Raw genomic sequence first — 25,600 nt, forward strand, 5'->3', positions numbered from 1 at the left:
TCCAGCTTGGGCCAGACCCCTGACCCCCGTCTAGCCTGGATCCTGCTCCCGCCCTCCAGCCAGTCTAATGCCTCACTCCTGCCCGTGGGGGGCAACTTCAGCCCCAAGGACCTGTTCAGGGAGCCTGGGTCGCAGAGCGAGGCCCTGCGCTGTGGCCCCCGGGTCTCCCCAGGTGGGCGTGGGGTGGCAGGGCAGCCCCTCAGGGAGAGGCTGGTAGTCCCGTGGCTTCCTTGGGCCTTTTTTCTTCTTACTTTCTGGTAAACACACACACATGCACACACTCGGGATCATCGTACCGTCCCAGGAGGGACAGGTGTTTGTGTGGTGTTCAGGGCGCGTGCGGCTGTGCTTCCCTCACCTGTGCTCCGAGCTGAAGCTTGCTCTGGGCCCACTTGGCTTGGGGCCGGCTGAACCGGGACGGGCTTCCTTCTCTCTGCCTGTTTGCCCCTCGGGGGCCGTGGGTGAGGTGTGGCACCTGCCCTGAGCCTGGGAACACTGGGTCAGCTGGTCCCTTCTTACCCAGGGTCCCAGGCCTTGGGCCCTTCCTGCTCCTAAGCTGAGAACCCCCGGGCTCTGCCTGCCTGGGGGGACAGCTGGAGAAGGGGTGCTGGGGCGGGGGCAAAGATAAGAGATGGTGGGTTGGGGGATGGAGGGCCTGGCCCGGTGAGCAGGTGAGTGCCGCTGGTGGGGCTGGGACCGCCTTCAGTGGCTGGAGGGGTCACGGCCAGAGGGACCATGGGGGCATCTCTATAACTGATCATTGTGCAAGTGGGGAAACTGAGGCCATCGATGTGCCCAAGGCCCCCCAGCCAGTCTGTGGGATGAAGGTGGGGCTGGGTGCTCCTGCTGGGGTCCCTCGGCCAGGAACTTGGGGCCAGAGAGGGAGAGACAGTGTGGAGGTGCCTGATGGCTGTCTCTGCAGCCCGGCCGCATCCCTCCCTGGGCCCACCGTGGGGTGACCCACCCCTGGCCACCTGCATAGTCACCCTTGGTGTGTGCCTGGTGGCCGCTGGCCCTCTGGCCGTGGCGGTCGGCCTCTGCTTCTCCCCAAGGGCAGAGCCCTGCTTGTTTACTCCCGTGCCTGGCCAGCCCTGTGGTGAGTGGTGGAGAAGCAAGGGGTGGAGGCTGGCAGGAGCCGGAGGTTCCCATGGGGCACCCGAGAGATGTGTTTACGGTGGTTTGCTGCCGTGAGCGGGGCTGGAACCCCGTGTCCCCCCTGTGTCCCGGCACTTTGGCATCCGGGCCTGACCCCCCTCCCTGAGGACGGGCCGCCCCGGAATAATCTGGGCTCAGAAATTCCACAGAGGCCCGGAATTCCGCAGGGCAGTGTGACTGTCCCTGGGCCGGGGTGGGTGTCTGCTGGTCACAGGCTGCAGGGGTGGCCGGGCCCCGGGGGGCGGGGGTGGACTAGGCTCCGGGGGGGCAGGCAGGCCTCTTGCTACAGACTGCCTTGAAATCTGCTCACTGGGGTGCAGCATGCTGCTGGGGTGTGTGTCCCCGGCATCCCTCCCTCTGTCCTTTTTCAGGCCACCCTGGTGTGGCCGCCAAGGCTGTGAGTCCACCCCGCGGGAGCTGTCCTTCCTTGTGCTCCCAGGTGGGGAAGCTGAGGCCTGACGAGGGTCCCTCACTCCCCCGGCACCCCTCCCCGGCCGCAGCGGCTCCCCGGGACCCCGCCGTCTGTTCATTTTCTCTCCTGTCCTCCTGCAGACGGTGCCTGCTGCTGACCAGCCGGGGATTTATGGAGAGGGCCTCGGGGGGCAGCTCCGGATACTGCCGGGCCCAACATCACTGCCGCGCGAGCTGCTGAGGAGGCCCCGGCGCCTCTGGGCCTCACCATCGCCCCCGCCCGCCCATGGCCCCCGCTGGCCCGCCCCGGGCCGGCCCTGCCGCCTGAGCCCCCGGGCCCCCCGCGGGACTCGCAGTTCCCCGATGGGGTAACGTGACAGAGGCCCCGCGTGTCTGTGCCCCCGCCCGCCGCCCCCGCCCCCAGGCTGCCCCGTGGCTTCAGCCGCGCTCGGGCTTCTCCGGCCCCGGGGGCTCGGGGCGCCCCTTCAAGCGCAGGGGGCAGCTCGCCCTCCACGGGTGCCGCACGGAGCCCAGACGGCAGACTCACGCTGGGCTTCGTGAAGGGTCCCCGGCGGGGCTTCGGTGGTCCCCTTGGCCCTCCGCGGACCGGCTCCCAGAGCCGGGGGCCCGGCCGGCGCTCCGTGGGGGCTGCACGTTTCCTTCTCCGTAAAGAGCTGGACTCCTCGCTGCCCGGCTCCTCCGCCTCCCAGCTATCTGCACCGTATCTGTGCGGCTGGGGCGGCTTGACGAGGCCTGTTCTGGGGTCTCGGTCTCCTCAGGGCGTGGGGGGCCTTCCCTGCTGCGGTCCCACAGCCCCGTGCAGCCCTCCTCCTGGGGCCCCGCCGTGTCCTGGGGGAGCATGGCTCGGATGAACCGGCCCGCCCCCGTGGAGGTGAGCTACAAGAGCATGCGCTTCCTCATCACGCACAACCCCACCAATGCCACCCTCAGCACCTTCATCGAGGTGAGTGGGCCCCGGGGGGGGTGTCCGATGTGCCCCCCCAGAGTCGGTGGGGCTGGGGTTTGGAGTTGCAAACCCTTTGGGGCAGAACTGTCACTCTGGTTGTAGGACCCCAAGGCGGGGGGCCCGGGGGGGTGTCCTGGGGAGCTCCATGTGAGGGTCAGCAGCGCCCTGGGGGCCTGCAGGGTGGATGGCTAGGGCGGGAGGCTCCACGCTAAGCAGACACAGAGAAGCGGGTGTCACCTCCTCCGGCATCACCCATGGCTGGAGCAGTCCCCAGCCTCTGTGTGGAGGCTGAGCAAGAGGAAGGAGGAAGGAAGAAGGAGGGAGGAGGGAGGAGGGAGGAGGGAAGAGGGAGGGGTCCCACCCTGAGAAGTGGCCGCTGACACAGCTGGGACAGGCACACAGGCTGTCAGGGCGTGGAGTGGCCCCATGGCCAGCCCAGGCTGCAGGAAGCCTGCTGGCTCTTGGGGAGGCCTTGGGTTAGAACACGCTGGGCTGGAGGCCTCGGGGTGAAGATGTCTGGGAGGAGGGGCTGGGCAACAGTCTGAGCTGGCCACGGGGAGGAGTGGCCACTGTTGGGGTGAACTGATGTGTTTGCAGAGCCTGCAGCTCTCCACATGCTCTCCTGTAGAAGCCTGGACTCTGTAGAACTCCTTACTGTTTGCAGAGCCTGCACAGGACTGTTTGCAGAGCCTGTGATGGTGCATGAGTGCATTTGTGGTCTCAGACCGTCAGCCCTTCCCTCTCCGACATGAGAGCAGCCCCCACGGGGGCTTGTTGTAATTAATCTGGAACCTGGGCCTATATAGATGGAGATAGGGGCACCCTGCCATCAGGGACCTGGGGCCTGGACACTGTACCAAGAGCCCTGCATGGAGGGCTGCCCCTTTTCACAACTGAGACCCTTGAGGTAATAGGACGTGGGGAAAGACTCAGTCCAGCAGTCAGCCTGTGACCAGGCTCAGGGTCTCTGTCTGACCAGGGTCAGGGGTCAGGGCCCAGGGTGTGACCAGGGTCAGGGCTCAGGCCTCAGTGTGTGACCAGGGTCAGGGCTCAAAGTGTGACCGGGGTCAGAGGTCAGGATATGACCAGGGTCAGGGCTCAGAGTGTGACCAGGGTCAGGGTTCAGGGTGTGACCAGGTCAAGGTCAGTCTGTGTTGAGGGTCAGGGCTCAACCCTGGGCTGGGTGGCTCCAGACTTTGCTGCAGGCACAGAGGAATTTCGAGGTGCCCCTGTGGCCTCAGAGCCCTGTCCGCTTCCGTCTGTCCTGCATTCTCAGAATGGCTGTGTCCTGCTGTCATTGTGCCCAATGTCCTGCATGATAAGCAGGGTCCAGCAGATGACTGCTCAGTGCTCCCAGAATAGCTGTTGGAGCAGGTGGGGTGGGAGTGGCCCCTGCATGTGGCTCCCATGGAGTGGTCCCCGCGCTTACAGGATAAATATAAACAGCCTGGCTGTCAACTACCTTGACCTTTTCTCTGGTAGCCTGGGGCTTCCCTGCTGGTGTGCATGGCCTGGCTCCCTCCTGGCCACCATCTGAACAGATGCCTGCCCGCGTGCCCGAGGTCGCCCTGCCTGCTGAGGCCTGTCCCTGGAGGTTCTGAAGGCCCTCGTGTGGGGCCCATGAGACCCTGGCTACGAGGGCAGCTCTGAGTGGGGACCTTGTAGGGCCACATGAAGGCTGCGTTGTCTTGCCCCTGACTTGTCTGGAAAATGCTGGTACCATGGGGGCTCCTGAGCGCCCGAGGTGAGGGTGGGAATGTTCTGGAAGCAAGGCTCAGGACTGGCTAGCCACACTGCAGTTCAGCAGGTGGGGAACGCCCTGCCCGAGAAGCGTCGGGAAAGCGTCTTCCACCCATAGTGACTCGTTGGGTGGTTACGCTTGGCATCAGCCCTTCTGCTTTGTTGAGGGGGCCGCGGACAGGGGGTGTGCACCCGGGAGCCCTCGGCGCCAGCCCAGCCTGCCTTCGCCCTCCCCCCTGCCAGGACCTGAAGAAGTATGGGGCCACCACCGTGGTGCGAGTGTGCGAAGTGACCTACGACAAGGCTCCTCTGGAGAAGGACGGCATCACCGTTGTGGTGAGGGCCCCTGGCTCTGGAAGCACGGGGCGTGGGGGGGCTGCGGGGCAGGGGCGGCCGGGTCTGTGAATTTGGAGCCCCGTGCCGGGAGGCAGGCCTTGCTGCGCACCCCCTGCTGCCCCCGGCATGTTGGGGCCGGGCCGCAGGACGTATCGGCACATTGTCTGGGTGGCCCAGCCTGTCCCTGGCCTTGGGGCCTGGGAGCGGGAGCACCTGGTGCGTGCACGGAGCCGGGTCCTCCCCGGGGCCTGGCAGCACCACCGCTGCTCGCGGCACACCTGCCCCACGGGGGCTCTGCCGTGGGAGCCTGAGGCTCGGCTGCGGGAGGTGCCGGAGCTGGACCCCCTGGGGAGGGGACCTCGTAGCAGCACCCCACCCCCCCAGGCGGCGCGCCCTGGCCTCCACGGCCCCGCGGGACGGGCGTCCTGAGCATCGGGAGGGTGGGCTGCCGTGGCCCCTGGCCGGCTCGCCGAGCCGGGCGGTCTGGGGGCTCCCGTGCCTCTTGCTGCCTGCTGTGTGGGGCGTGTGGGTGGGCAGGGGTGGGAGGGGAGGGCAGGTGCACCTGTGCCGCCCGTCCCCCGGAGGCTTTCTGCGGAGGCTGTGGGGAGGGAGCCTTGGAGCTGTTTCCTTGGTCCCCTGCCCTGGGGACCGAGTCCAGGCAGAGGATGGGGTGGCTGTGCCGCCTCACACCCGCGGGGTTGTGGCATCTCCCCTAGTGCAGGGCTCCCTGGGCACGGAGTGGGGGTCCAGCGGGGCCCCCCCACCCCCAGCTCTGCGGGCCATGCCTGCTGGTGTCGGGGAGGATTAGTTGGTAGCTTTGGCTCGGGGCCCCGCCTCCCCGTCAGCCTCCGTGGGCCCCTTGGCCTCACCCTTGGCGCCCACCGGCTCTGGCTCAGGAGCGGCCCCCGCTGCCCCCCTGAGCGTCGGTCCTCGCAGTGGCCTGGCTACGCTGACCCCGCGGCTCGCCTCGCCACCCCCTGCACAGCGCCTGGGCCGCTGAGTTTTCAAAACCGAATGAATCCCCGAACGTCTGGAGAGGTCCCCGCCGTAGCTGAACCGGGTGTCAGCCCACCGCCCTTTCTTGGCCCCTTCCTGGTCGGTAACCGGCCGGCCGCGTGGTGCGGCAGGCGCCCGCGCCAGCCAGGTGTGCGGCCCAGACCCCTTGGGGCTGCTGAGCCAGAGACCCTCAGGCTGGTCGGGGTCACGGTGGGCGGGCACGGAGGGGACAGGCTCAGGCGCTCGGGAAAGAAGAGGGCGTGGTGTTCTGGGAGGGCTTCCTGGAGGAGGGGCGGCCGAAGTGAGCAGGAGAGGATGAGGAGCTCTCTGCCCCCAGGGGCCTGCCCTCCCGCACCCTCGTGGGGTCCCTTGCTCATCGTCAGGGCTGCCCGGCCCCCCAGCCTCACGGCCTTCTGGCCTCCGCAGGACTGGCCGTTTGACGACGGGGCGCCCCCGCCTGGTAAGGTGGTGGAGGACTGGCTGAGCCTGCTGAAGGCCAAGTTCTGTGACGACCCGGGCAGCTGCGTGGCCGTGCACTGCGTGGCCGGCCTGGGACGGTGAGCTGGGCGGGCGGGGCCCGCTGCCCCGGGGTCCCGCGGTCTGGCGCGCCCTCGGCCGTGACCGCAGGGAGGAAGTCCTTCCCCAAGTCTGACCCCACGGCCTGCGGCTGGGTTACTGTGTTGTCCCCGTACTGGAGCCAGACGCGGCTGCCAGTGGCCCCCCCAGACACAAAGAGCCCCTCCAGCCAGGTGTGACTGAAGTGACCCAGGTGGTGCACCCCTGTTTCCAGGGCAAGGCTTGCTGGCCGGCATCGGGCCCTCCTCTCGGGCCGGACGCACGCCCAGGGTTGCTCTCCCTCTGACTGTCCAGCACGGTTACACCCGGGGAGCCTGAGGCCCAGAGAGGGTGCCTGGCCTGCCTGAGGCCACACAGCACGTGGTGGGGCTGGGCTGCCGCCTGTGCTGTCCACGGGGGAGCCTGGGGGGCGGTGAGGGTGAAGGCCTGGGCCTGGGCCTGAGCGGCGGCCCGGCAGGGGAAGGGGCGGGGGAGCTGACCGAGGCTTGGTGACACAGCCCTGCGTCTCCCCCCAGGGCTCCGGTCCTCGTGGCTCTGGCTCTCATCGAGAGCGGGATGAAGTATGAAGATGCCATCCAGTTCATCCGACAGTGAGTGGCCGGCATGGGTGGGTGCGGAGGGGGTCTGGGTGGAGGGGCCGTGGTCCTGCACGCCCCGCCCCGTCTGGCCAGCGGGCGCTCCTGACCCCCGGCTGCAGGGTGACCTCACAGATGTCCCGGGTCCCACGCAGCCAGGCCACCCGCCCGGGCGAGGATGGGTCCCTGTGAGGCTCCTGGTGCTGGGAGGGGCCAGCAAGGAGAGGCTCCCGGCTCCGTGGCCTGCGGCTGCGTGGACGGTGACAGGGGACGGGCTGCAGCACCGGACAGGTCCAGACCCCAGCACCAAGCACAGCTCAGGCTTGACCCCGTGACTTTTAGAGGCGGTGAAGAGGGGCTCTGCTCGGGGGCCCTGGGACCTCTCCAGGGTGGCCAGTGTTGAGGCCGAGAGGCTCAGGAAGCTGTGCTGGGCACACATGTGTCTCTTCCATTCGTGCTCCATTGGCCAGAGCAAGGGCCATGCCTGAGGCGCTGGGGGTGGGACAGATGACCTCCTGCAGCCTAAGGTGTCCCCCGCACCCTCACCTGTCACCTGAGGCCCCCCTTCTGTCCCTCCCTCCCGGGCTGCAGAGATGCCCAGGCTCTAATCCATGGCAATGGGGCTGGGGCGGTGCCTGGGTGAACGAGGGGCCTTGCGAGGGTGGGCGCCATGGGGCTGCCTGGAGGAGGTGACAGCCAGGGCAGCCGAGGGCCAGCAGCAGTGACGACGGGTGGGGAAAGGTGACGCCGGGAGGGGACGGCCCGCAGGGGTACTCGAGCTCCCGGGGCCTGGCCGGCGCCGGGCCCGCCCCCACCTGCCCGCCCCCCTGTCCCGTCTCCCCAGGAAGCGGCGCGGAGCCATCAACAGCAAGCAGCTCACCTACCTGGAAAAATACCGGCCCAAGCAGAGACTGCGCTTCAAAGAGCCGCACGCGCACAAGACCAAGTGTTGCGTCATGTAGCCGGGGGCTCCGAGCAGGCACCCCGCGCCCCGCACCCCCTGCCGCGGCTCACCTTCTGTCCCGGCGCCTCGGCACCCCACGCCCGCCGGGCCCGCTCGCCCTGCGTGCCCCATGCCGGCCCCATCCTCCGTTTCCCCGCGTGTCCGTGCGCTGTGTCCGCCCCTCTGGACGCGCGCCTCCCCTTCCTCCCGCCCCCGCGGCCCTGTCCCCCTCCGCGCGTCTCTCAGAGGCTCAGTGGGGCGCCCCTGGCCTTCGCCCTCCTGCCCTGCCCTCCCACCCGGTCCCCCGGGCAGCTTTCCTCTCAGGCTCCTTTGTCAGGGGGCAGGTGGACTTTTTAGCCACTGGGCCTGACCCCTCCTCCACGGCCTCGCGCCCTGACCTGTCCTTGGCACTTTCAGTGATTGGGTCTGGAGACCGTCAGATGTCCTGGACACTCGAAGGCAATAAACAGGACCCTGTGGCTGTGTGTGTGCGTGGAGAGCGGGTTGCGGGCCAGGTGGGGTGGACGGTGCCCCCCCCCAGACTGGGTGGACCCCCGGGAGGTCCTCCTGCACCGGGGCTCCCCCTGGCGTCCACGCCCTGTCCCTGTGCGCCCCGGGTTAGGGCCAGGGGACGTCCCTGATTTGCTGGAGGGAGCGCCACCCCATGTGGGCCCACCCAGTTTTCTTGCCATTTTGGGGGGCCCCGGGGCATTAGAAGGTGAGGCTGGGTCACCAGTGTCGCCCCTCTGTGGGGTGGGCGGGGGTTCACTTGGTTTCTCAGGGCCCCCATCCAGTGGGGGCGCCGTCCGTCCTGCCCCCAGCAGGTGTCCTTGTTTCAGCCTTAGAGGCACAGAGAAGGGTACGGGCAGTGGTGGCCGACTTGGCTCCAGGCGGAGGGGCGCACCATCCCATCAGCCCAGGGGACGGAGGGGAGCCAGGGGGGCAGAGGGTGACCCTGGGGCACAGGGGTGAGTGAGTCTGAGGGTGCAGGACGGGGCGGCCAGGGCCTGCCTTGGCGCATGGAGGGCTGTGCTCGGGTGCCCCTGTGGACGGGCCTCCCAGAGCTGGGGCCGGCCCTTCCCTGGCTGAGGAAACGGGGGCACAGGTGGGAGGAGGGGCCTGGCTGCGTGGGGAGAGGCTGGGAGAGTGGGGTGTGACCCACCTGCGGACACCCCCCCCCCCCCCCCGGAGGCCTCACTGATGGCATTTCCCCCAGGCACTGGGCCCAGCGCCTGTCTCAGGAGTCACCCTGGCCCGAGCCTCCCTCCGTCCACCCTGCACCCTACACACTGAGAGGTCTGCGGGGAAGGGCTCACCAGCTGCCGGGGTTGTCACCCCTTCCCCGCTTCCCAGGGGAGGGGCCCCAGGGCCCAGGAAGGGCAACGGCCGAGCCTTGGCACAGATGGGCGTGCTTGGATGCAGGTGCCCCTCCCTGGGCCCATTCCACTCGTACTTGAACGAGGGCCCTGGGGTGGCCGTGTGGGCCGCCCCTTCCTCGGGGCCCCGGGGCTTGGCCAGCAGGGACCCAGGCCCGCTCCCCGTGTCCCGGCCTGCCGCAGCTGGCCTGGCAGTGACTGTTACCGCGGACACTGCTAATGGGGCGCCTTCCGTGTGCCCGGCTCCATAGAGCCCAGCGGCCTGCTAGGTCGGAGCTGGGCCCCTCCCCGCCTCCAGACTCGAGGCTTGTCTATCACACCACTGTGGTCTGGGAACCCATGGGGTGCAGGCCCACTCGGCCCCCGGCTTTCCCTGAGCCGGGCTTCCCGGAGGAGAGTGTGGAGGAGGCCTCCTTGCCCACGGCCCAGCCGGGGCCGGAGGGAGCAGCTGGTGGGAGAACTCAGGGAAGTCTCCCCTTTTAGGGGCGATGGTAGCTCTGCCCAGGGGCCACAGCCACCAGGCTGGCCCCAGGGGACCCCGTGAACCTGGAGCATGGCCCCCCTGCCCCGGCTGGGGGGTGGAGCACCCACGGAGGTTAGTGCACAGGATGGGAGTGGGGAAAAGGCAGACGCCCTCCCCTCCCCAGAGTCGCTCCTCTGTGGCCCTGTTCAGAGATGGACAGACGGATAAGACATAGGGAGGGGGAGATCTCAGCCCTCTCTGTGCCCCGGGGCAGGGAGGGGGGCCCCCAGCTCCACCAAACGAAGCACCTCCGAGAAGGCTAGTAAATCTGTGCTCTGTGAAGCTCGCTGTATTTTTTCAACCCAGGGTCCAAGCTGCGGGGACTCCCCCTGTGCCCGCCCTGGAGGCCGAATCCCTGCCCCGAGGGGCTCACAGTCTCTGGGGGGTGGGGTCTGGTGCGAGGGAGGGGAGGCCCAGGCTCCGTGGCTGAGGAGGGGCTGGCTGGGGGCTCCCTGTGGCGGGGACATGCAGGCAGGCCCCCGGGGCACGGGGCAGCGTGGAGGGCCCCCTGGGGGGGAGGGTGGGAACGTGCTCCAGGTGGAAGGAGGGGTCAGTGTGGGCACCCGGCACACAAGTGGGGGGCTGGCTGGCCTGGGGTGAGGCTCTGAGGAACTGCAGCGGGCAGGGGAGAGGCCCATCTGCCCATTTCACATGTGGGCAAACCAAGGCTGAGAAGGGAGGACCTGACTGATGGTCAGCGGGTCTCCGGGTGGCCCCCTGGGAGGCGGGGGTGCCTGCGAGGTCAGGACCTCCTGTGGACTCAGCCCTGTGAGGGGTCTGGGAGGCAGGTCTTAGTACCCATTTTACAGATGGAATAGCTGAGGCTCGGGAAGCAGAGACCCTTGCCTCAGGCCACATGGCTCATCCCGGCCCCACTGGGAAGGTCTGGCTCTGGTCCTGACTGTCCCCACGAGGATGGGGTCAGGGTGGACGGAGACCTGGAGTCCTGTGGCCTGAAGGAGGCCAGCCAACGGCCGTTCTCCCCACCCCCCGCAGCTGGGCAGGGACTGTAGGGGTGAGGACTTGGGGGTCAGGGAGGCCCCGGTGAACGGCTCCATCTGCTGGCTTGGGCTCTGGTCAGGTCGGGTCGGGGGGCTTCCACCTGACCCCCGCAGGGGCGCACGGGCAGGGAGGGGCGGTCACTGGGGGGCCCTGCACACACGTCACGGTTTGTCTCTGGGAGACCTGGTCTGTCGGCCAGTGTCGCCTGGGCTGGCCTCCATCCTCTGGGGCCAGGTGGTGGGCAGGGAGCCGACAGGTGCGACGCTCTTTGTTGAATCTAGATCTTTCTTTCAAGTGGAAAAATGTTATGCAACCGAGCTCTGTGTGGATGGGGCAGGGCTGACCAGTGCGGTGGGCACGGGGGAGGGGACGGGGACGAGGGAGGCGGAGGAGGTCACTACGGTCTGGCCGCCACCTTCTGGAGGAAGTAGAGCTGCCTGGTGGCGAATACTCGGATGCTGGGCTCCGGGTCTTTTTTGAGATCTTCAAAAGCTTGAGGGGGAGGAGAGACAAGCCTGGGGTGACCGGGGTCCCGTCTGCCCACTGGGGTCCCTGGGGGGCAGCAGGGTGGAGGCGGTGGCAGGACGTCACCCAGGTCCCCACTCCCACCTCCCAGGCCGGGGTGCTGGCCCTACTTTAGGGAAGGCACCGGCCGCCCTGCTTTATCATCAGAACCCCGGGTGGGGGTGGGGGGGTGGGAGGGACGCGGGGGCCGTGGGGCGCTTACTGGAGAACAGCAGGTTTGTGTCGACGCTGCTCACCATCTGGGACACGGCCTGGGGGTGGTAGCAGATGGTGTAACCTGCGCGGCAGACGGGGGAGCTGGCGGGTGGAAGGGGCTGCGGGGGTGCGGCTCAGCCCCTGCCCTGCCCGGCCCGGGCCCCTCGCCCGCCGCCCGCCGCTCCTCCCTTGCAGGTGCCAGCGGGCGGCCCGGGGCAGGCGAGGGCCGGGGCGCTGGGGCAGGGCCGGGCACCCGCTCACCTATGAAGAGCGCTGCCCAGGTCTTGATGTGGCGGTGGCGGCTGTGCAGGTAGCTGAGGGCCTGTGCCAGGTGGATGCCGAACTCCTCCTGGCTGTGGGTCATCTGGCCGGGGGACAGCATGGTCCAGTGCTTGCTGGACGGCGGACCCGGCCCCTCCCCTGCCAGCCCCGGGGGGGTGCGTGCGGGGTGGGAGCACACGGGAGGGCCTGGCCCTGCCCCCCAGCCCCCGGCGGCGGGTCCCTCGTGCCCCAGGCCCCTCACCAGGCAGGTCCAGAGGAAGTGGCGGGCGCTGAGGCCCCTCTCCCACGCCAGCGTGCAGAAGAGCGTGTGCCGGAGCCGCCAGCGGAGCAGCACCGCACAGCGGTACAGGGTGAACTTGGCCTGCTGCAGGGACAGCGCGGGAGGGGTCACCCGCCGCCCCGGCTCTCCTGGGCCTGACGCCTGTCCCCTCCCCAGACCACGAGCTTCGAGTGGGCTCTGAGGCCCGACGCCGGGCTCCCCAGCTGTACCCTCAGCCCACGGTCGGCCCGGGAAGTCCCCACTCCCGCCGCCACGGCGCAGCCCCAGCCTGGCCCCAAGGGAATCCTCCGGTTCCTTTTGGAACCGGCCGCTTGTTGCCTGTCTTCCCGGCGGCCAGGCTCCTGCGGGCCTCAGCACGGGGCACGGCGGGTGCCCAGGAAAGCCTGATCCTTTCACCAAGTTTGGCAAAGGACCCGAAGCCCTGCCACATGTCACACGATGGGGACGCAGCCGCGAGCGGAGCAGGCCAGGGTCCTGCCCACATGGATGGCACAGCCACAGGTGTGCACACACGTGTGCCTGCGTGTGTGCGTGTGCCCAGGGTGGACCTCAGTCAGGGAGGCAGCTGTGCTCTCGGGGGGCCCTGCTGCCACCTGCGGAGCCTCGGCCCCCACCCCGGCTACCCGTCAGTCCCCAGCCCCACCGAGGGGAGAGCCCGTCAGCAGGCACTGACCGTGACGACACCCGGACAGTGGTCCTTCAGGTGCAGGAAGAGGGGCACCATGCTCTGGTGGACCTGGGTCCGCAGGCTGCTTATCTCCTTGCCCGCCATCGTGGCCACCAGGTCCCCGAACAATGCCATGGCCGCCGCCCGGATGCCATCCCGCTCCTGCAAGTCCCGGGGGCTCGGAGTCACAGATGGACCTGCCTGGGGCCCCCATCTCCACTCAACTTGGGCTCCCCACCCACCTGTGGAGGGGAGGGTCTCCGTGCCCACAGCAGAACCCCTTGACCAGGCTCTGGTACCACCCCCTCCCCCGGGCAGGGCCGTGCCTCCCCCTCCAGGGTCCCAGGCCTCTGCAAGGACCTGAGCTCATCTTTGCTCCCTCACAGTCTCATCCTGACCACCCACGAATGTGGCTGGGGGCGGGGCGGCCAATCCCTCTAGGTCCCCAGGGAAGGGAAACAGTCGCTGTGAGCTCTGGGGGGGGGGGGGGGGAGGCGTGGGGAAGGTGAGGACAGCAGGGCTGCAGGGGCGAAGGATGCTGTGGTCCAGCCCCGTGGAGAAGGGGCGGAGCGCCACCTGGCGGCCACTCGGCCCGGCTCGGCCCAGGAGTGCCCTGTGCACACCCAGGTGTCCCCACCGCCCACCCCTGGGGACCTCGTCTCCCCAGCCCAGGTGGAGGGCAGCCGGGTCCCCCTGCCTCTGAGGACCAGGGGGCAGCACAGGAGAGGCACAAGTAGGGAGACCCCGCCTCTGCCCGGGTGCACTCACGTCGTCGAAAAAGGAGCGGGCGTTGATGGCGACCCCCAGGCTTTGGGCGGCGGCGCTGTGTGCGCCCAGGCGGTGCAGCACGTCCGACACGGTGCCCATGACCTGCACGACCACCTGCTCGTTGTTCTGGAAGAAGCCGTCGAGGAAGGGCGGCAGCTGTCTGCGGAGCAGGCTTTCCTGGGGGCGACGGAGGGGACGGGGGGCTGAGGCCATGGGGACTGGCTGCGCCCACGTCCTGCCCCAGCCCTGCCCCCTGGACCTAGCTGCACCTAGCACGAGCGCAGACCCTCCCTTTGCGGCCCTTCCCAGCCCCCCTCCTGGCCCCGGGCACCCGCACGGTCCCCCGCGTGCCCGCCCGGCCCTGTCCGCCCAGCCTCGCAGGGATCCCACCCTGGCCCTGCACACGCAGCCGCCGTGCTCCTCCCTGGTCTGCGCGCTGCGAGCTGTGTGGTCGCGGACACGGCTTCCCGTCCTGGTTTCAGGGATGTTACCCCCATGCTAGGTGGCCCCCACCTTCTCCTGTCCCCATGCTGGCCGGAGGGCCCCTCGCCCAGTCCTGGAGACCACCCTCCCCCTTCCTCTGCTGCGCCCTGCCTGCGCCCCCATTCCTGGGGAGGGGGCCTCCTGGTGGGTCAGCCGGGGCCTGGGGGCGGGACGAGATGAGGTCAGCCAGGTGTGCACATCTGGGGTCACGGGCTCCTCCCACTGCGGGGTCGGTGGGTGCACTAGAGGCGGCTCGGCACCTCCTGCACCACAGTGACCACTTCCCACTTTTGCACGACTGTCAAGACGACTGAGTCCATTTTCGGCCGATGCCGTCGCCCCTGCCATTCGCCCGGCGCTCCCAGAGCGTCCGGATGAATGGACACAACACGGCGGCCAATGGACGTTTCCCGCCATCGGGCCCCTTGTCAGTGATGGTGGAAGGCCAGGGCGATTTTTACAACGTTAAGACAAGTTTTAGGCCGCCTTGGTGGCTTCCTGAGCTCTGTCTAGTTTTACGGTATTAAATTTTCAGCCAGTGAGTCGTTTGACAGCAAGGCTTTCTGAGCACCTACTGGGCGCAGCGCGGGGGCTGGGATGGAACGAGCAGAATGGGGTTCTCGTGGCGGGGGACCAGAAAACAAAGCACATGCCACCCAATGTGTGCCAGAGGTGGGGGGGGGGCAAGCCGTGGGAGAGAAGATGGAGCAGGGCGGGGCGTGGAGCAGGGTTACTTTAAGTAAGTAGGGTCAGAAAAGGTGTCACCAAGAAGGTGACAATGGAGGAAATGCTTATGGTGGTGCTGGAAAAGCATTCAAGCAGAGGGAGCAGCATGTGCAAAGGCCCTGAGGCAGGAGTGTGCCTGCCCTGTTGGTGAGAGGAGGACAGATGGATTCAGATCGTCACAGGAGCCTGCTGGCTGCTGGGGGAGCCTCCGGGGCAGGAGAAGGGACCAGGCAGGGGGTGCAGTGTCTGGGGGTGGTGCTGGTGGCTTCAGGGAGGGCAGCAGGGCAGTGGCAGAACAGGTAGATTCTGGGTTTGCTTGGGGCTTTTTCCCACTGCCTGGATGGCCCCTAGGTCTGGGGTCCCCATCAGCGGAGATGAGGGTCACAGGAGGTACCCGTCTGGGGTGGGGTGAGTTGTGTGTTGTGCACACGCCGTGTTCGAGATGCGGGTGAGGGTCCGAGCAGAGTCACGGGCTGGGGGCGGGATTCGGATCTGGGGACAATTGGCCAGGAGGCGTACGGGAAGGCTGCAGAAGAGCAGCAGGGGCGCGGCAAGGAGGGGGTGGGGGCAGGGCCCAGGGCCACGCCAGGGACGGGAGGCTGAGGGGATGTAGGGGCAGCGTGGGGGGGAACCAAACGAGTGAGGCGTCCCGGGCCCAGGGGATGGAGGTCACGCAGCCCCGCGTGCGGATGGGCCGGCTGAGGGGCCCCACGGTGACCTCACGGGGTGGCGGTGGGGGGGCTGCTGCCTGCCGGGCTGCCCGCCTCCCCGGCTACACCTGTGCTGCTTTCAGGGGCGGGTGTCCTGCGGCGTGATGGCGATGGCGTCTTCACGCGGTGTCCGTCGGGCACCAAAGGCGTCTCGCCAGGAGGGCGCCTGCTGTGGGGGCCGCACAGGTGCCCCGACGGGGATCCCCCGCCTCGCCTCCCCACGCCGGCCGTCGGCCCAGAGCAGAAGTGAGCGAAGCCCTTGTAGGTGGTGCCCCCAGGGGTAGGGTGTGCCTGCTGACTGGAGTGGCCGCAGTGGTGGTGAGGGCAGCCCCCGGCCGCAGGGGCGCAGCGGGGCGGGGCCGCGGGGCCATCGGGAGGAGCCTGCGTCCCCGAGACCGCAGACCAGGACGGCCGCAGGGCTGGGGGGCTAGAGCCCCAGTCAGCTTGGCTCTTCTGTGTGGGCTTCACGTCGGGCCTCCTCGCACGCGGGCCACTACGCAGCTGGTGGGCTCTGTTTGATGGCAGAGGGGTGGCCGAGAAGGCGCGCACGGCGGGTGGGAACAGGCTCTGGCGTGGGGGCCCTGACTGCTGACCCCCCTCAGCCCTGGGCCTGCCCCATCCCTGCCCAGGTCGGCTGGTCCTGGCCCCACCCCAGCAGGCCTCCTTGGCTGGCAGTGCTCTGGATCCGCACGTCCCCCAGCCCCGCTGTGGCCACCGGCCCACCCCCCACTGGGGAGCCATGCCCCTTCCCCGGCCCTGGCCTTCCGGGTGGCGGCCCTCCTGTCTGTCTTCTCCATTCCCCACAGGACCCCAGCCAGTGTGGCGCAAAGAGACACATGGAAGGTTCCTACTGATTGCCTGCAGGAACAGCTGGAGGAAGGTGTACGGATGATTCACCGACTGACCGACTAGTCCACTGACCAACTGAGTGAATGTCAGAGCGAATGTGAATAACTGAGTGAGTGTATAATATATAAAGAATGAGCAGAAAATAATGAAAGAATAAATCATAAATGAAGGGCCCAAGGAACAAATGAGTGGATGGATGGGTGGATGGACAGATGGATGGGCAGATAGGTGGATAGATGGATGGATGGGTGAGTATACAGCTGGATGGACGAGTGGAAGGGTGGATAGGTAGATGAGATGGACAAACGGATGAGTGGATGGGTGGATGGATGGGTGGGTAGGTGGATGGGTGGGTGGGTAGGTGGATGGGTGGGTGGATGAATGGGTAGGTAGATGGACAGACAGATGGACGAATGGAGGGATGGATGGATAGGTATATGGATGGATGCAGGGTGGATGGGACGAATGGAGGGATGGATGGATAGGTATATGGATGGATGGATGGATGGATGGATGGATGGATGGATGGATGAGTGGGGAGGTGGATGAAGAGGTGGGTGGATGGGTGGATAGGTAGATGGACACACAGATGGACAAATGGATGGGTGAGTAGGTGGCTGTCTGGCTGGGTGGCCGGCTGGCATGGGTAGATGGGTGGGCAGATGGGTGGGTGGACGAGTGGATGGACAGACCAGTGAAGAAGTGCTGTTGGCCCTTACTCAGTACCTACAACATGTCATGTGCAGGGCGCAGGGCTTTGCCAGCAGTGACCCTGAGGGAGATCTCCTCTTAACCACGTGGGGACGTGCGCGGTGAGCAGAATGGGACCCAGGTGGAGTGACAGGCGAGGCCGCAGAATGTCTTCAGAACCTGGCCCTCCTGTGGCGCCCCTGCCGTTGGACGCTTTCTCCCACAAGCCCTGAGAATCCTTATGTTCAGGAGTGGAGGTGGGGTCGGGGCCTCTTGTCTTCTTGGGTGTTCAAGCAGCCTCTGGGACAGATGGAGGAGGCGGGGGGCCGAGGGCTCCCAATGGGGGGGGGCCGCGGGATCCCGATAGAGGAGGCAGGGTGGGGGGGGTTGAGGAACTCCCAATGGAGGAAGGGGGGTGGGGGGTCGACGGGTGGGGGGTCGACGGCTCCCGATGGAGGAGGCGGGGGGCCGAGGGCTCCCGATGTGGGGGGGCGGTCGCCAAGGACTCCCGGTGCAGAGGGTGAGGGCTGCGCGCTCCAGATCAGGTGAGAAAGTATCTTTCTCTAACCTGACGTTTCTATCGCACGGTGGATGGCAGCCACTGGCCCGGCCAGTCCGCGAGCTGCGGAGGAAAGGCCGCAGCCCGCGACAGCAGACGGCTGGAGGTGCCCCCTGTGCCGCACACGCGTGGTCTCCGCCCCGCACGCGTGACCCCTCCCACGGTACAGAGACGGGCACTGAGTCAGGCCCAAGGCTGAAGAAACTTGCTAGTGCGGGGTGAGGCCGGGAGGGACCCGGGTGCTCCACCACTGGGGGTGCCCTCGGATCCCACAGCGGGGCGATGGCAGGCAAGTCAGGGCTGAGCTGGGGGCCCCAGTGGGGTGGCCAGGTGCCCAGGGCAGTGTCGCGGGCCTTCTCTCCTGCCTGTTTGCTGATGCCCCCCGGCTGTTCACCATGGGAGGGGGCTGCTACAGTGAAGCGGGGCGGGAAGCGGATGGGAGGACCCTCCCCTGAGATTCTCAGGGCAAGTTCCCCTCTGGCAGCTGTGGGTGCCGCCTGGTAGCCCCCCAGGCCCCTGGAGCCGGCAATAGTGCTCAGTGTCTCCTGGGTGTGGAGGAGACGACGTCGGGGGGGGATAGACACTCAGCCCCTCCCATGACCCTGCCGAGGGGCCATCACCAAGCCCATCTACCGTTGAGGTCCACTGAGGCCCAGCGTCCAACCCAGGAGGCCCCTCCAGACCCCCGCACCCAGGCGCTCTGGAGGGCGTGTGCCAGTGGCGACGTCCCTCGGGCCCTTACCTTCTCTGGGTGGAAGAGGATGTTTCCCAGGCCCTGCAGGCTCAACACGCGGACCTCGGGGCTGGGGTCCCTGAGGCTTCGGGCCAGTACAATCAGGGCAGCCTGCCTGGGGAGTACCTCCAGCAGGGTGGGGCTGTAGAGGAACTGGGGCAGCCCCCGAGGGCAGGCGGGTCAGGCCTGGCACCTTCCTGTAGGGGCCTCCATGTGCGTCTGGGAGCAGGGCTCCAGGGCCAGGTCTGGCAGGGGCTTGGGGGCGGGGGCGGGCAGGTGATCAGCACCCTCTGGGTGTCTAGGTTAGTGAGTATTTGAAACCCCCTCCAAGCTGGTTCAACTCTTCCATGTATAGCTGGGGAAACCGAGGCCAGAGGGGGAAAGGGCCTGGCCCGATGTCACCACAGCGAGGCTGGGGTCAGGGGACAGCACTAGCCTGGCTCAGGGGGCACCTGGAGACAGAGCCCTGTGGACAGTGGCTTAGATGTTCCTGCTGCTGGGGGTTGGGGAGTGGCACGGGGCTCGATGTCTGTCATGGAGACGCCACACGGCCCCCACGCCTTGCCCCGAGCCCCGCCACAGCCCCGCACCTCTCTGGGTCTAACCGGTGTCCCCTTGGCCTCCCGGTCCCAGGGTGGACCTGAGCCCAGTTCTGCCAACTGACCAGCCCTGTAGGGGTTGGGCTGGGAGGGCGAGGGGAGAGACAGGTTCACCCTGGCCACAGGCCGACGGGGGCCTGAGAAGTGGGGGGCCCCAGGAACCCCAGACCGTGCACCGCCTGGAGCCAGATGCGGGAAGGAGGGGGTGTGAGGTGGGCCTCGGTCCAGGCAAGGTCCTGGTGGGGGCACTGAGGCAGCTGGAGGAGGCGGCGGCTGTGTCGCAGGCCCCCGCCCGGGCCCCTACCTCAGTGAGGATGAGGATGGCCACCTTCCGCTCCCGCGCCTCCTTGCTCTGCAGATTGGGCAGCAGCTGGCTGGTCACGGCCTTGATCTGCTTGCAGTGGTTCTGCACCATGGCCCTGGGGCGAGGGGGAGGCCTAGCTGGGGCTGAGGGGCCAGAGGTGGGCGGGCACCCCTTCTTTGTCCCTCTGCCCCCTGGCCGCCCTCGGGGCCCGGACCTGGGCTGGTGCACGGGAAGCAGAGCAGCAGGCCCCTGGGCGGCCTGGGCCGGGTGGACCCTGCAGGCTCCCGGTGGGCCAGCGCGTGACGGGCACAGGGGGCACCGCCCTCCATGCCTCACATGTGGAGGTCCCTGGGCTGTGCACCAGGCAGGTCCTGGGGGGCACCGGGGTCGGTACGCCCAGCTTCCTGGACAGGTGGTGGCCTGGGTCAGGCCCCGGCCCCATGCCTACCTGGCGAGGAGACTCACGCCCTGTGGGTAGGTGTCGATGGTGGAGAAGAGCTTCCAGCCGCCCTGCAGCTCCAGGTGAGCGAAGTCCTGCCAGTGGCCCGTGGTGGACAGCAGGCTTTTCAGTGCTTCTAGGGACGTGCTGCAGTGGGACGGGGGGTCACTGACCAGCCCTGCCCCGGGGAGGGTGCCCACTGCCCCCTGCCCTGGAATCAGGGGGGTCACTGGCCAGCCCTGCCCTGGGGATGGTGCCCGCTGCCCTGGAATTGAGGGGTCACTGGCCAGCCCTGCCCCGGGGAGGGTGCCCACTGCCCTGGGATTGGGGGTCACTGGCCATCCCTGCCCAGGGAGGGTGCCTGCTGCCCTGGAATCAGGGGGTCACTGGCCAGCCCTGCCCCGGGGAGGGTGCCCACTGCCCTGGGTGGAAGGGTACATTCTGGCTCTAGTCTTGCTTGGCTTAGGGCCCCTGCAGCCCCGAGGCCTCCCTGGGGGTGAGGCCTGGCATGGGTGGGAGCTGTGCTGGGTGAGGGGACAGAGTCCATTCAGACCCCGGGCCTAGCTCTAGGGTCTGTTGCTGGGGCAGGAGCCCGGGGGGCTGCCCCTTTAGGAGTGGGGGGCAGCTGTGGCAGCTGTGTGCATGGGAGTGTGAGGAGGGCTTGGAGCCCCTCAGGGGACACCCGGACGCGTCCGTGGCTGGCTTTCCAAGGCTGCAGCTCCGGGGCCGGGCCCGGGGCCGGAGGGAGATTCGGAGGTCAGTGGGCACCCACAGCACAGGGTACGGAGGGTCCAGGCTGAGCCCTGGGGGGTGATGCCGTTAGACGTGGGGGAGCGAGGAGGAGAGCTGGGGAGCACGGCGCCAGGAAGCCCGGAGGAGTGTCCAGTTGCCCCTCCGGACACTCCTCTGCCTTCAGGGGACACAGGTTCCACAGGGCACATGCACGTGAGCAAGAAAGGACGCCAGACATGGAGCCCGGCGCCATCGTGTGCTCGGCAGCTGCCAGGTGGGGCACGGGCCCGGACCCCGTCCCAGCCTGGCTTCCAGCCTGCCCCCAGGGCTGCCCCCCGCACTGCAGGCCGGCCTTGGGGAGCGGGCCCGGGAAGAGCAGGGCGGCCCTGCGCAGTGGCCTGTGTTCCCACCCAGCCACCCTGTGCCCCGTCCTTGAGGTCCGGCCCCGCGTCACCCGTCGAATCGCCCTGGGTGTATGAGCAAAGCCCCCCGCGTGAGGCGTCAGCTTGGACCAAGCACGGTTCTGAGCCAAACCAGTGTCAAGGGATGGAGTCCCACTCGGCCGGAGGCCCCGGCGGCATCAGAGCAAATGCCAGCTGGCTTGTCGTGTCACCCCCAGATGTGCCACACGGCCCCCACGCCTTGCCCCCCACGCCTGCTTGAAGAGCAGCAATCTCGGCCAGAGTGACGGCAGTTTCAGGAGAAGGGGACCTCAAGGCAGAGTAGCGCTTCGTCCCTTCTGGGACGACTCTTGGAAGGTTCGGGTCCCCGGGGCACCTAGGGCGTCAGCGTCCGTGGGATCGGGCTCCGGGGAGACGGTGTTCGGCTGACGTGGGCGTTCCGGGGGATCAGCTGCCCCTGCAGGGCCCTGAAATCTGGAACCACCCGCAGCCCGGGACGCCGCCGTGCACAGGCCCACGTGTGGCCTGACACCACGCAGCCCCAGACCCCCCGGATGCAGACGCCCTCGAGTGTGAGCCCGGCCATGCAGGTTCCGAGGCCGTGACCCCCCAGCCTCACCTCAGCACGGCCCGTCTCCCCCTGCACGTCCCTCTGCTGCCTTTTTTTTTTTTTTTTTTAAAGATTTTGCCCACTTATTCACAGGAGACAGAGACATAGGCAGAGGGAGAAGCAGGCTTCCTCGATCCCAGGACCCGGGGTCACGCCCCGAGCCCAAGGCAGACGCTCAGCCGCTGAGCCCCCGCGGGCCCCTGCTAACTTGGACTGTGGCAGCACGCACGCGGCGTCACGTTCCCCATCCTACCCATTCCGCGTGTACAGTTCGGCAGAACCAAGTGCATCTCACGTCCGGCCCTGGAAGACTGTCCCGGTCAACACCACGCCCCTCCCCTGGCCCCTGGCGCCACCATCCGGCTCCGTCCCGCGTGCGCGTGGTGGCCCAGGGTCCTCTGAGGAGCGGAGCCTCGTGCAGCGTGGGCTCCCGGGTCGGGCCGTTCTCGAGGGGCGCGCGCACGTGAGGACACGGCTCAGCCCTGTCGTGCCAGGGTCGGGAGGGCCTCTCGAGTCGCAGCATCGTGTGGATGGCCCACGTTTTCCTGATCCCTGCATCCGTGGACGGACACCGGGGTGGCTTCCGCATCCTGGCTCCCGGGAAGGGTGCTGCTGTGCGCACGGCGTGCACACCTGCCCCGAGGCTCCTGCCCGGAGGGGGCTGCTGCGTCCCACGGTGATCCTGTGTTTGACATGTTGAGGAGCTGTCGCTGCACCGTCCTTCACCCCCGCAGCGGGGTCTGTGTTGGGAGGTGGCCGTCCTCCCGCGTGCGAGGGTCTCTCATGTCGCCAGTGTCCACCGCCTTGGCTGCAGGTGTGGGTGAGTGGAGGTGAGTGGGGAGGTGCAGGTGCCTGGAGCCCGCCGTGGGCTCTGAGCTGGGCGTCCTGGGCAGCATTCGTCTGACCCTCCGATGCCTCGGCCGCCGTCCACTGCCGTCCCCAGTAACGCCAGGAGGAAATGAGGCCCCGGCTTCTCTTTTCGGCTAAGAGTCCAGATGCCCTTTCGGGAGTCTCCGGGTCACATGGGAGCCGCAGGAGGGCCGCCCTTGGTCTCCCCCACCGGGACACTGTACACTCTGGCCACCCTCCCCAGTGCCCATCAGACCCTGCCACTCGCTCTGCCACAGAGCCCTCCGTGGCTCCCCAGTGTCCCGGTGTGCAGCTGACTTCGAGGCCTCCTTCCTCTCCCCCTCCGTCCTGTCCCCTCCGCCAGTCAGGGAGCTCAGCCATCACTCAGGTCTCGGCTCCGAGCTGGGTCCTCGGGGACCGCATGACAGGTGGCACGCTCCGGGTCATCCTCTGTGGAGGCGGTGACTCTCCTCCCTTGGGGCCTTCTCCGCAGTGTCACCTGTCCATCTGTCCATCTGTCACTGGGCTGTCATTGACCCCATCTGCCTTTCTCCCGGGGCTCTGAGCTCCCAGGCAGAGAGACCCATCTCTGGTGACCAGTGTGGTCTGGGACCTGGCGAGCGCCTGTGGAAGTGGAAGTGCCAACAGTGGAGCACACGGTGGCCCCTAGCAAATGCTGACGAAGATGACCGTCCGCCAGTCCTCCTCCTTCTCTTCCTCCATGAGCTGGAGGGAACATGGAGCGGGGCCAGGTGAGCCAGGAAAGGACACTAGGTCAGGGCGGGGCTGCGGGGTCCCCAGGGTGGTAAGAGCGGACGGGCTGGGATAGTGCCACGTGAGCCCCTCCCTGCGGGTCCCGGGGCCCTGAGACCACAACGTGCCAACGGGGCAGATGGACAACTGGGGCTGGGGTCGTGCAATCGAACCCTTCACCTTAACCGAGGCCCAGAGGAGTGTCGGCCCCTTGTCCAGGGCCCCTCATCGCGTTGTGTCCAGGACAGAGGCTGCCCAGTCCACCACCCCTCCCAGCTGTGTGGGCAGGGACCAGCCCATCACACAGAGTGCTCGTCGGGGAGGCTAGGACGAGGGCTTAGATCGCACACTCAGGCCCGGACAGCATAGCATTACTGATGGCTTCTTAGTCTCCTCAACTGCCAAAATCCAGGACTGTGAACCATGTTTTAAATTAAAAAAAAAAAAAAAAAAAAAAACTTTAAACTTAAAGCTTTACGTTAATTTTCATTTATTTACTTTTAAAGCTTTAAGTTTAAAAGACAAGTAATCAGAAGGAGATGAGAAGCAAAAAGGAAGCACCAGGCTCTGCTGGAAACTGACGTTCGAGGTGAGCTTCCTGGCAGCCAGGGCCAAAAGGACAATGTGTTGGTCGTACTTGTAAGTGGTTCAAGAGAATGTCTTTGAAATAAGGAGCAATCAGATGCCCCGTGAGAATGGAAGAGAGTCAACGCACGATGGAGACACGAAAGGACCCCCCCGGTGTGGGGCGGGGTGGACGTTGGCTGGAGGAGGACCCAGCTGAGAACTGACCGAAGCAGTTACAGTGTCTAAAGAAAGGGGCTTTGGTCGTCAGAGATGCAAAGGAAATGAAGGGTTGGCAGAGCTTTTGCAGCCCTGCCGGGGGGAGGCCGCCATGCCCACACCCCCACTTGCTGGTCCGAGAGGCCGGCCCAGCTCCGCAGGGTGCCAGGGACCTCAGCACCCTAGGAGTAGCCTGAGCCTGCCCCGAGGCCCACTGGGCTGCCACCCGGCGCCCTGCACCACCCCATGCGGCAGGGCACCTGCAAGCCAGGCGGCCTCTCAGCAGTGGGCGCCCAGATCCCCTCCTTGGCCGCGTCTCCCTCGATGGTATCCCAGCTGCCCGGCATCAGAGCCTGGACGGCAGCGACCCACCTGGGTGACAAGGCCCTCTGAGGCCCTGGGAGCGGCTGCTCACCCCCTGCCACCCCCGGCTGTCTACGGGCATCGCTGCTGGTCGGCCTGTCCTTCCTGTGGGCCCCTTTGGGTTTCTCTCCGGGTAAGGTGGGGGCCAGGAGCTCCATGCGCCCCTGTGGTCCAGGCGATCGGCTCAGGGGTGAGCATGTGATCTGAGACAGGCCAGTCAGAGCCAGTGGACTACCCCTGGGGCCACCCCCTCCTCCCTGGAGGGGACTCACGGGAGAGAGGCCAGGCAGCCGAGCTGGGGGCGGGAGGGGCGGCTGCTGCTTGAGCGGCTCCAGCCAGCCTGCCTGAGGGGGCTGCCCAGGAGCCCCGGGGGGCCGGTGGACAGCTTCGCTTCTGGGGGAGCCCCAGGGGGCCGGGGGTCACCCCTGCTCTCTGGGGGAGCTCCAGGGGGATGGGAGGACACCCCTGCTCTCTGGGGGAGCCCTTTCTGCAGGGTGCTGATAACAGTTGCTAGGTGGTGCTGGCCTTTGGAGGGGAACAGCAGAATGGGAGCAGGACCCCTATTTTAGAGAAGGTGTTTGGAGAGACTCGCAGTAGGTGAGGAAACCGGGGAAGAGCATTCCAGGAAGAGGGAGCAGGAAGTACAAAGGCCCTGAGGCAGGAGCAGACAGTGTGGGTGAGGGGTGTGTGGCAGGAAATGAGGTCCTGGGGGCAATGGGGAGCCAGAGGGAGAGGGGTCTCTGGGCCACTGAAAGGATCTGGCTCTTTCTGAATTAAGTGGGGAGGGGCAGGGGGGCTTGAGGCTGTGGACACGTTTTGAAGAGGGGAGCTGGGCTGCAGGGGGAGGGTGGGTGAGCAGGGTGGGGTGAGGGGGGCAGGGGCAGGAGAGCAGGGGTGAGGGGGGTAGGGGCAGGAGAGGGGGGCAGGGGCAGGAGAGCAGGGGGCTGGCCTGAGCGGGCAGGGGGCAGGGGGCAGAGCAGGAGAGCCGGGGCTGGCTGGGCCGGTGGAGCCGCCTCCCTGCTCCCTCCTCACTGTCGCCGTCCCACGTACGTTTCTGGGAGGAGAACGTTTTATTAGCTTATTAGGGAAGATTCATGCATTTTGCATGGTTGATCTGAATAAAAAAGGAACTTCAGCGCACATTCGAATTCAGGAGCAATATGAGAAGAGGTGACATTTTTTCCAGGGACGTGCTCGGGGAGAGCTGTTCAAAGTGACAAACTGCACGAAGCACATCATAATACAAACAAGTGAACAGTCGCCCCGCGGCTTTCAAAGAGCAGCTTGTTGGCTTTCCCAGGACGTGCCCGGCGGCGGGAGGGCCAGGCAGGCCGCCTCGGGGCCGAGGGCAGGGGCGGCGCGTGGACGCTCCTCCGTGGTCCCGGCCGTGCTGTGCAGGGGCGCGGGGTGCGAGCGTACCGGGTCGGGCAGTGGCCAGGGGCCCGGGGGCCTCCGTGGGGCTGTTCCCAGCTCGAGCCCAGCCGCGGGCATGCTGCGTGTCCCGGGGAACCCTCTGACCCTGAGCCTTGGTGTCCTTAGGCGTACGGTGGGCAAGACAACGTCCCTCTCACAGAATTCCTGCGAGGACCACAGTCGGGAGGACGTGGTGCTGGTGTGGGCGGGTGGCAGTGCTGTCCTGTGAGGTCCCCACATGCCAGCAGGCTCTGGGTATCTGTGCTGCCAAGCGGCTGGGGTAGCCC

General features: G+C 67.3%; 2 protein-coding genes across 5 annotated transcripts in view; one reads left to right on the forward strand and one right to left on the reverse strand.

Annotated features, from left to right (window-relative positions):
- The first annotated feature begins 1,990 nt into the window (after positions 1-1,990).
- On the forward strand, positions 1,991-8,184 carry PTP4A3 (protein tyrosine phosphatase 4A3). Its single transcript, XM_077847449.1, has 5 exons — positions 1,991-2,530; positions 4,517-4,609; positions 6,032-6,162; positions 6,697-6,771; positions 7,601-8,184. The coding sequence occupies exons 1-5, from the start codon at positions 2,426-2,428 to the stop codon at positions 7,716-7,718; spliced, it is 522 nt and encodes a 173-aa protein (XP_077703575.1). The 5' UTR covers positions 1,991-2,425; the 3' UTR covers positions 7,719-8,184.
- Positions 8,185-10,867: 2,683 nt separating this feature from the next.
- The window catches only part of LOC144283399 (maestro heat-like repeat family member 5), a 69,789-nt gene continuing 55,056 nt past the window's right edge, over positions 10,868-25,600 (reverse strand). For 2 of the 4 annotated variants that reach the window (XM_077847447.1, XM_077847445.1), the window contains exons 22-30: positions 19,419-19,556; positions 18,971-19,085; positions 18,077-18,220; positions 13,318-13,494; positions 12,556-12,711; positions 11,844-11,966; positions 11,582-11,684; positions 11,328-11,402; positions 10,868-11,092 (exon numbers count right to left, since the gene is read on the reverse strand). In XM_077847447.1, coding sequence (XP_077703573.1) covers positions 10,998-11,092; positions 11,328-11,402; positions 11,582-11,684; positions 11,844-11,966; positions 12,556-12,711; positions 13,318-13,494; positions 18,077-18,220; positions 18,971-19,085; positions 19,419-19,556 — 1,126 coding nt within the window. In that variant the 3' untranslated portion in view covers positions 10,868-10,997. The remainder of the gene's footprint in view (positions 11,093-11,327; positions 11,403-11,581; positions 11,685-11,843; positions 11,967-12,555; positions 12,712-13,317; positions 13,495-18,076; positions 18,221-18,970; positions 19,086-19,418; positions 19,557-25,600) is intronic. The other 2 variants (XM_077847446.1, XM_077847448.1) reach the window with 2 other exon arrangements.

This window comes from Canis aureus, chromosome 14 (assembly GCF_053574225.1).
Source record: "Canis aureus isolate CA01 chromosome 14, VMU_Caureus_v.1.0, whole genome shotgun sequence".
NCBI classification, from domain to species: Eukaryota; Metazoa; Chordata; class Mammalia; order Carnivora; family Canidae; genus Canis; species Canis aureus.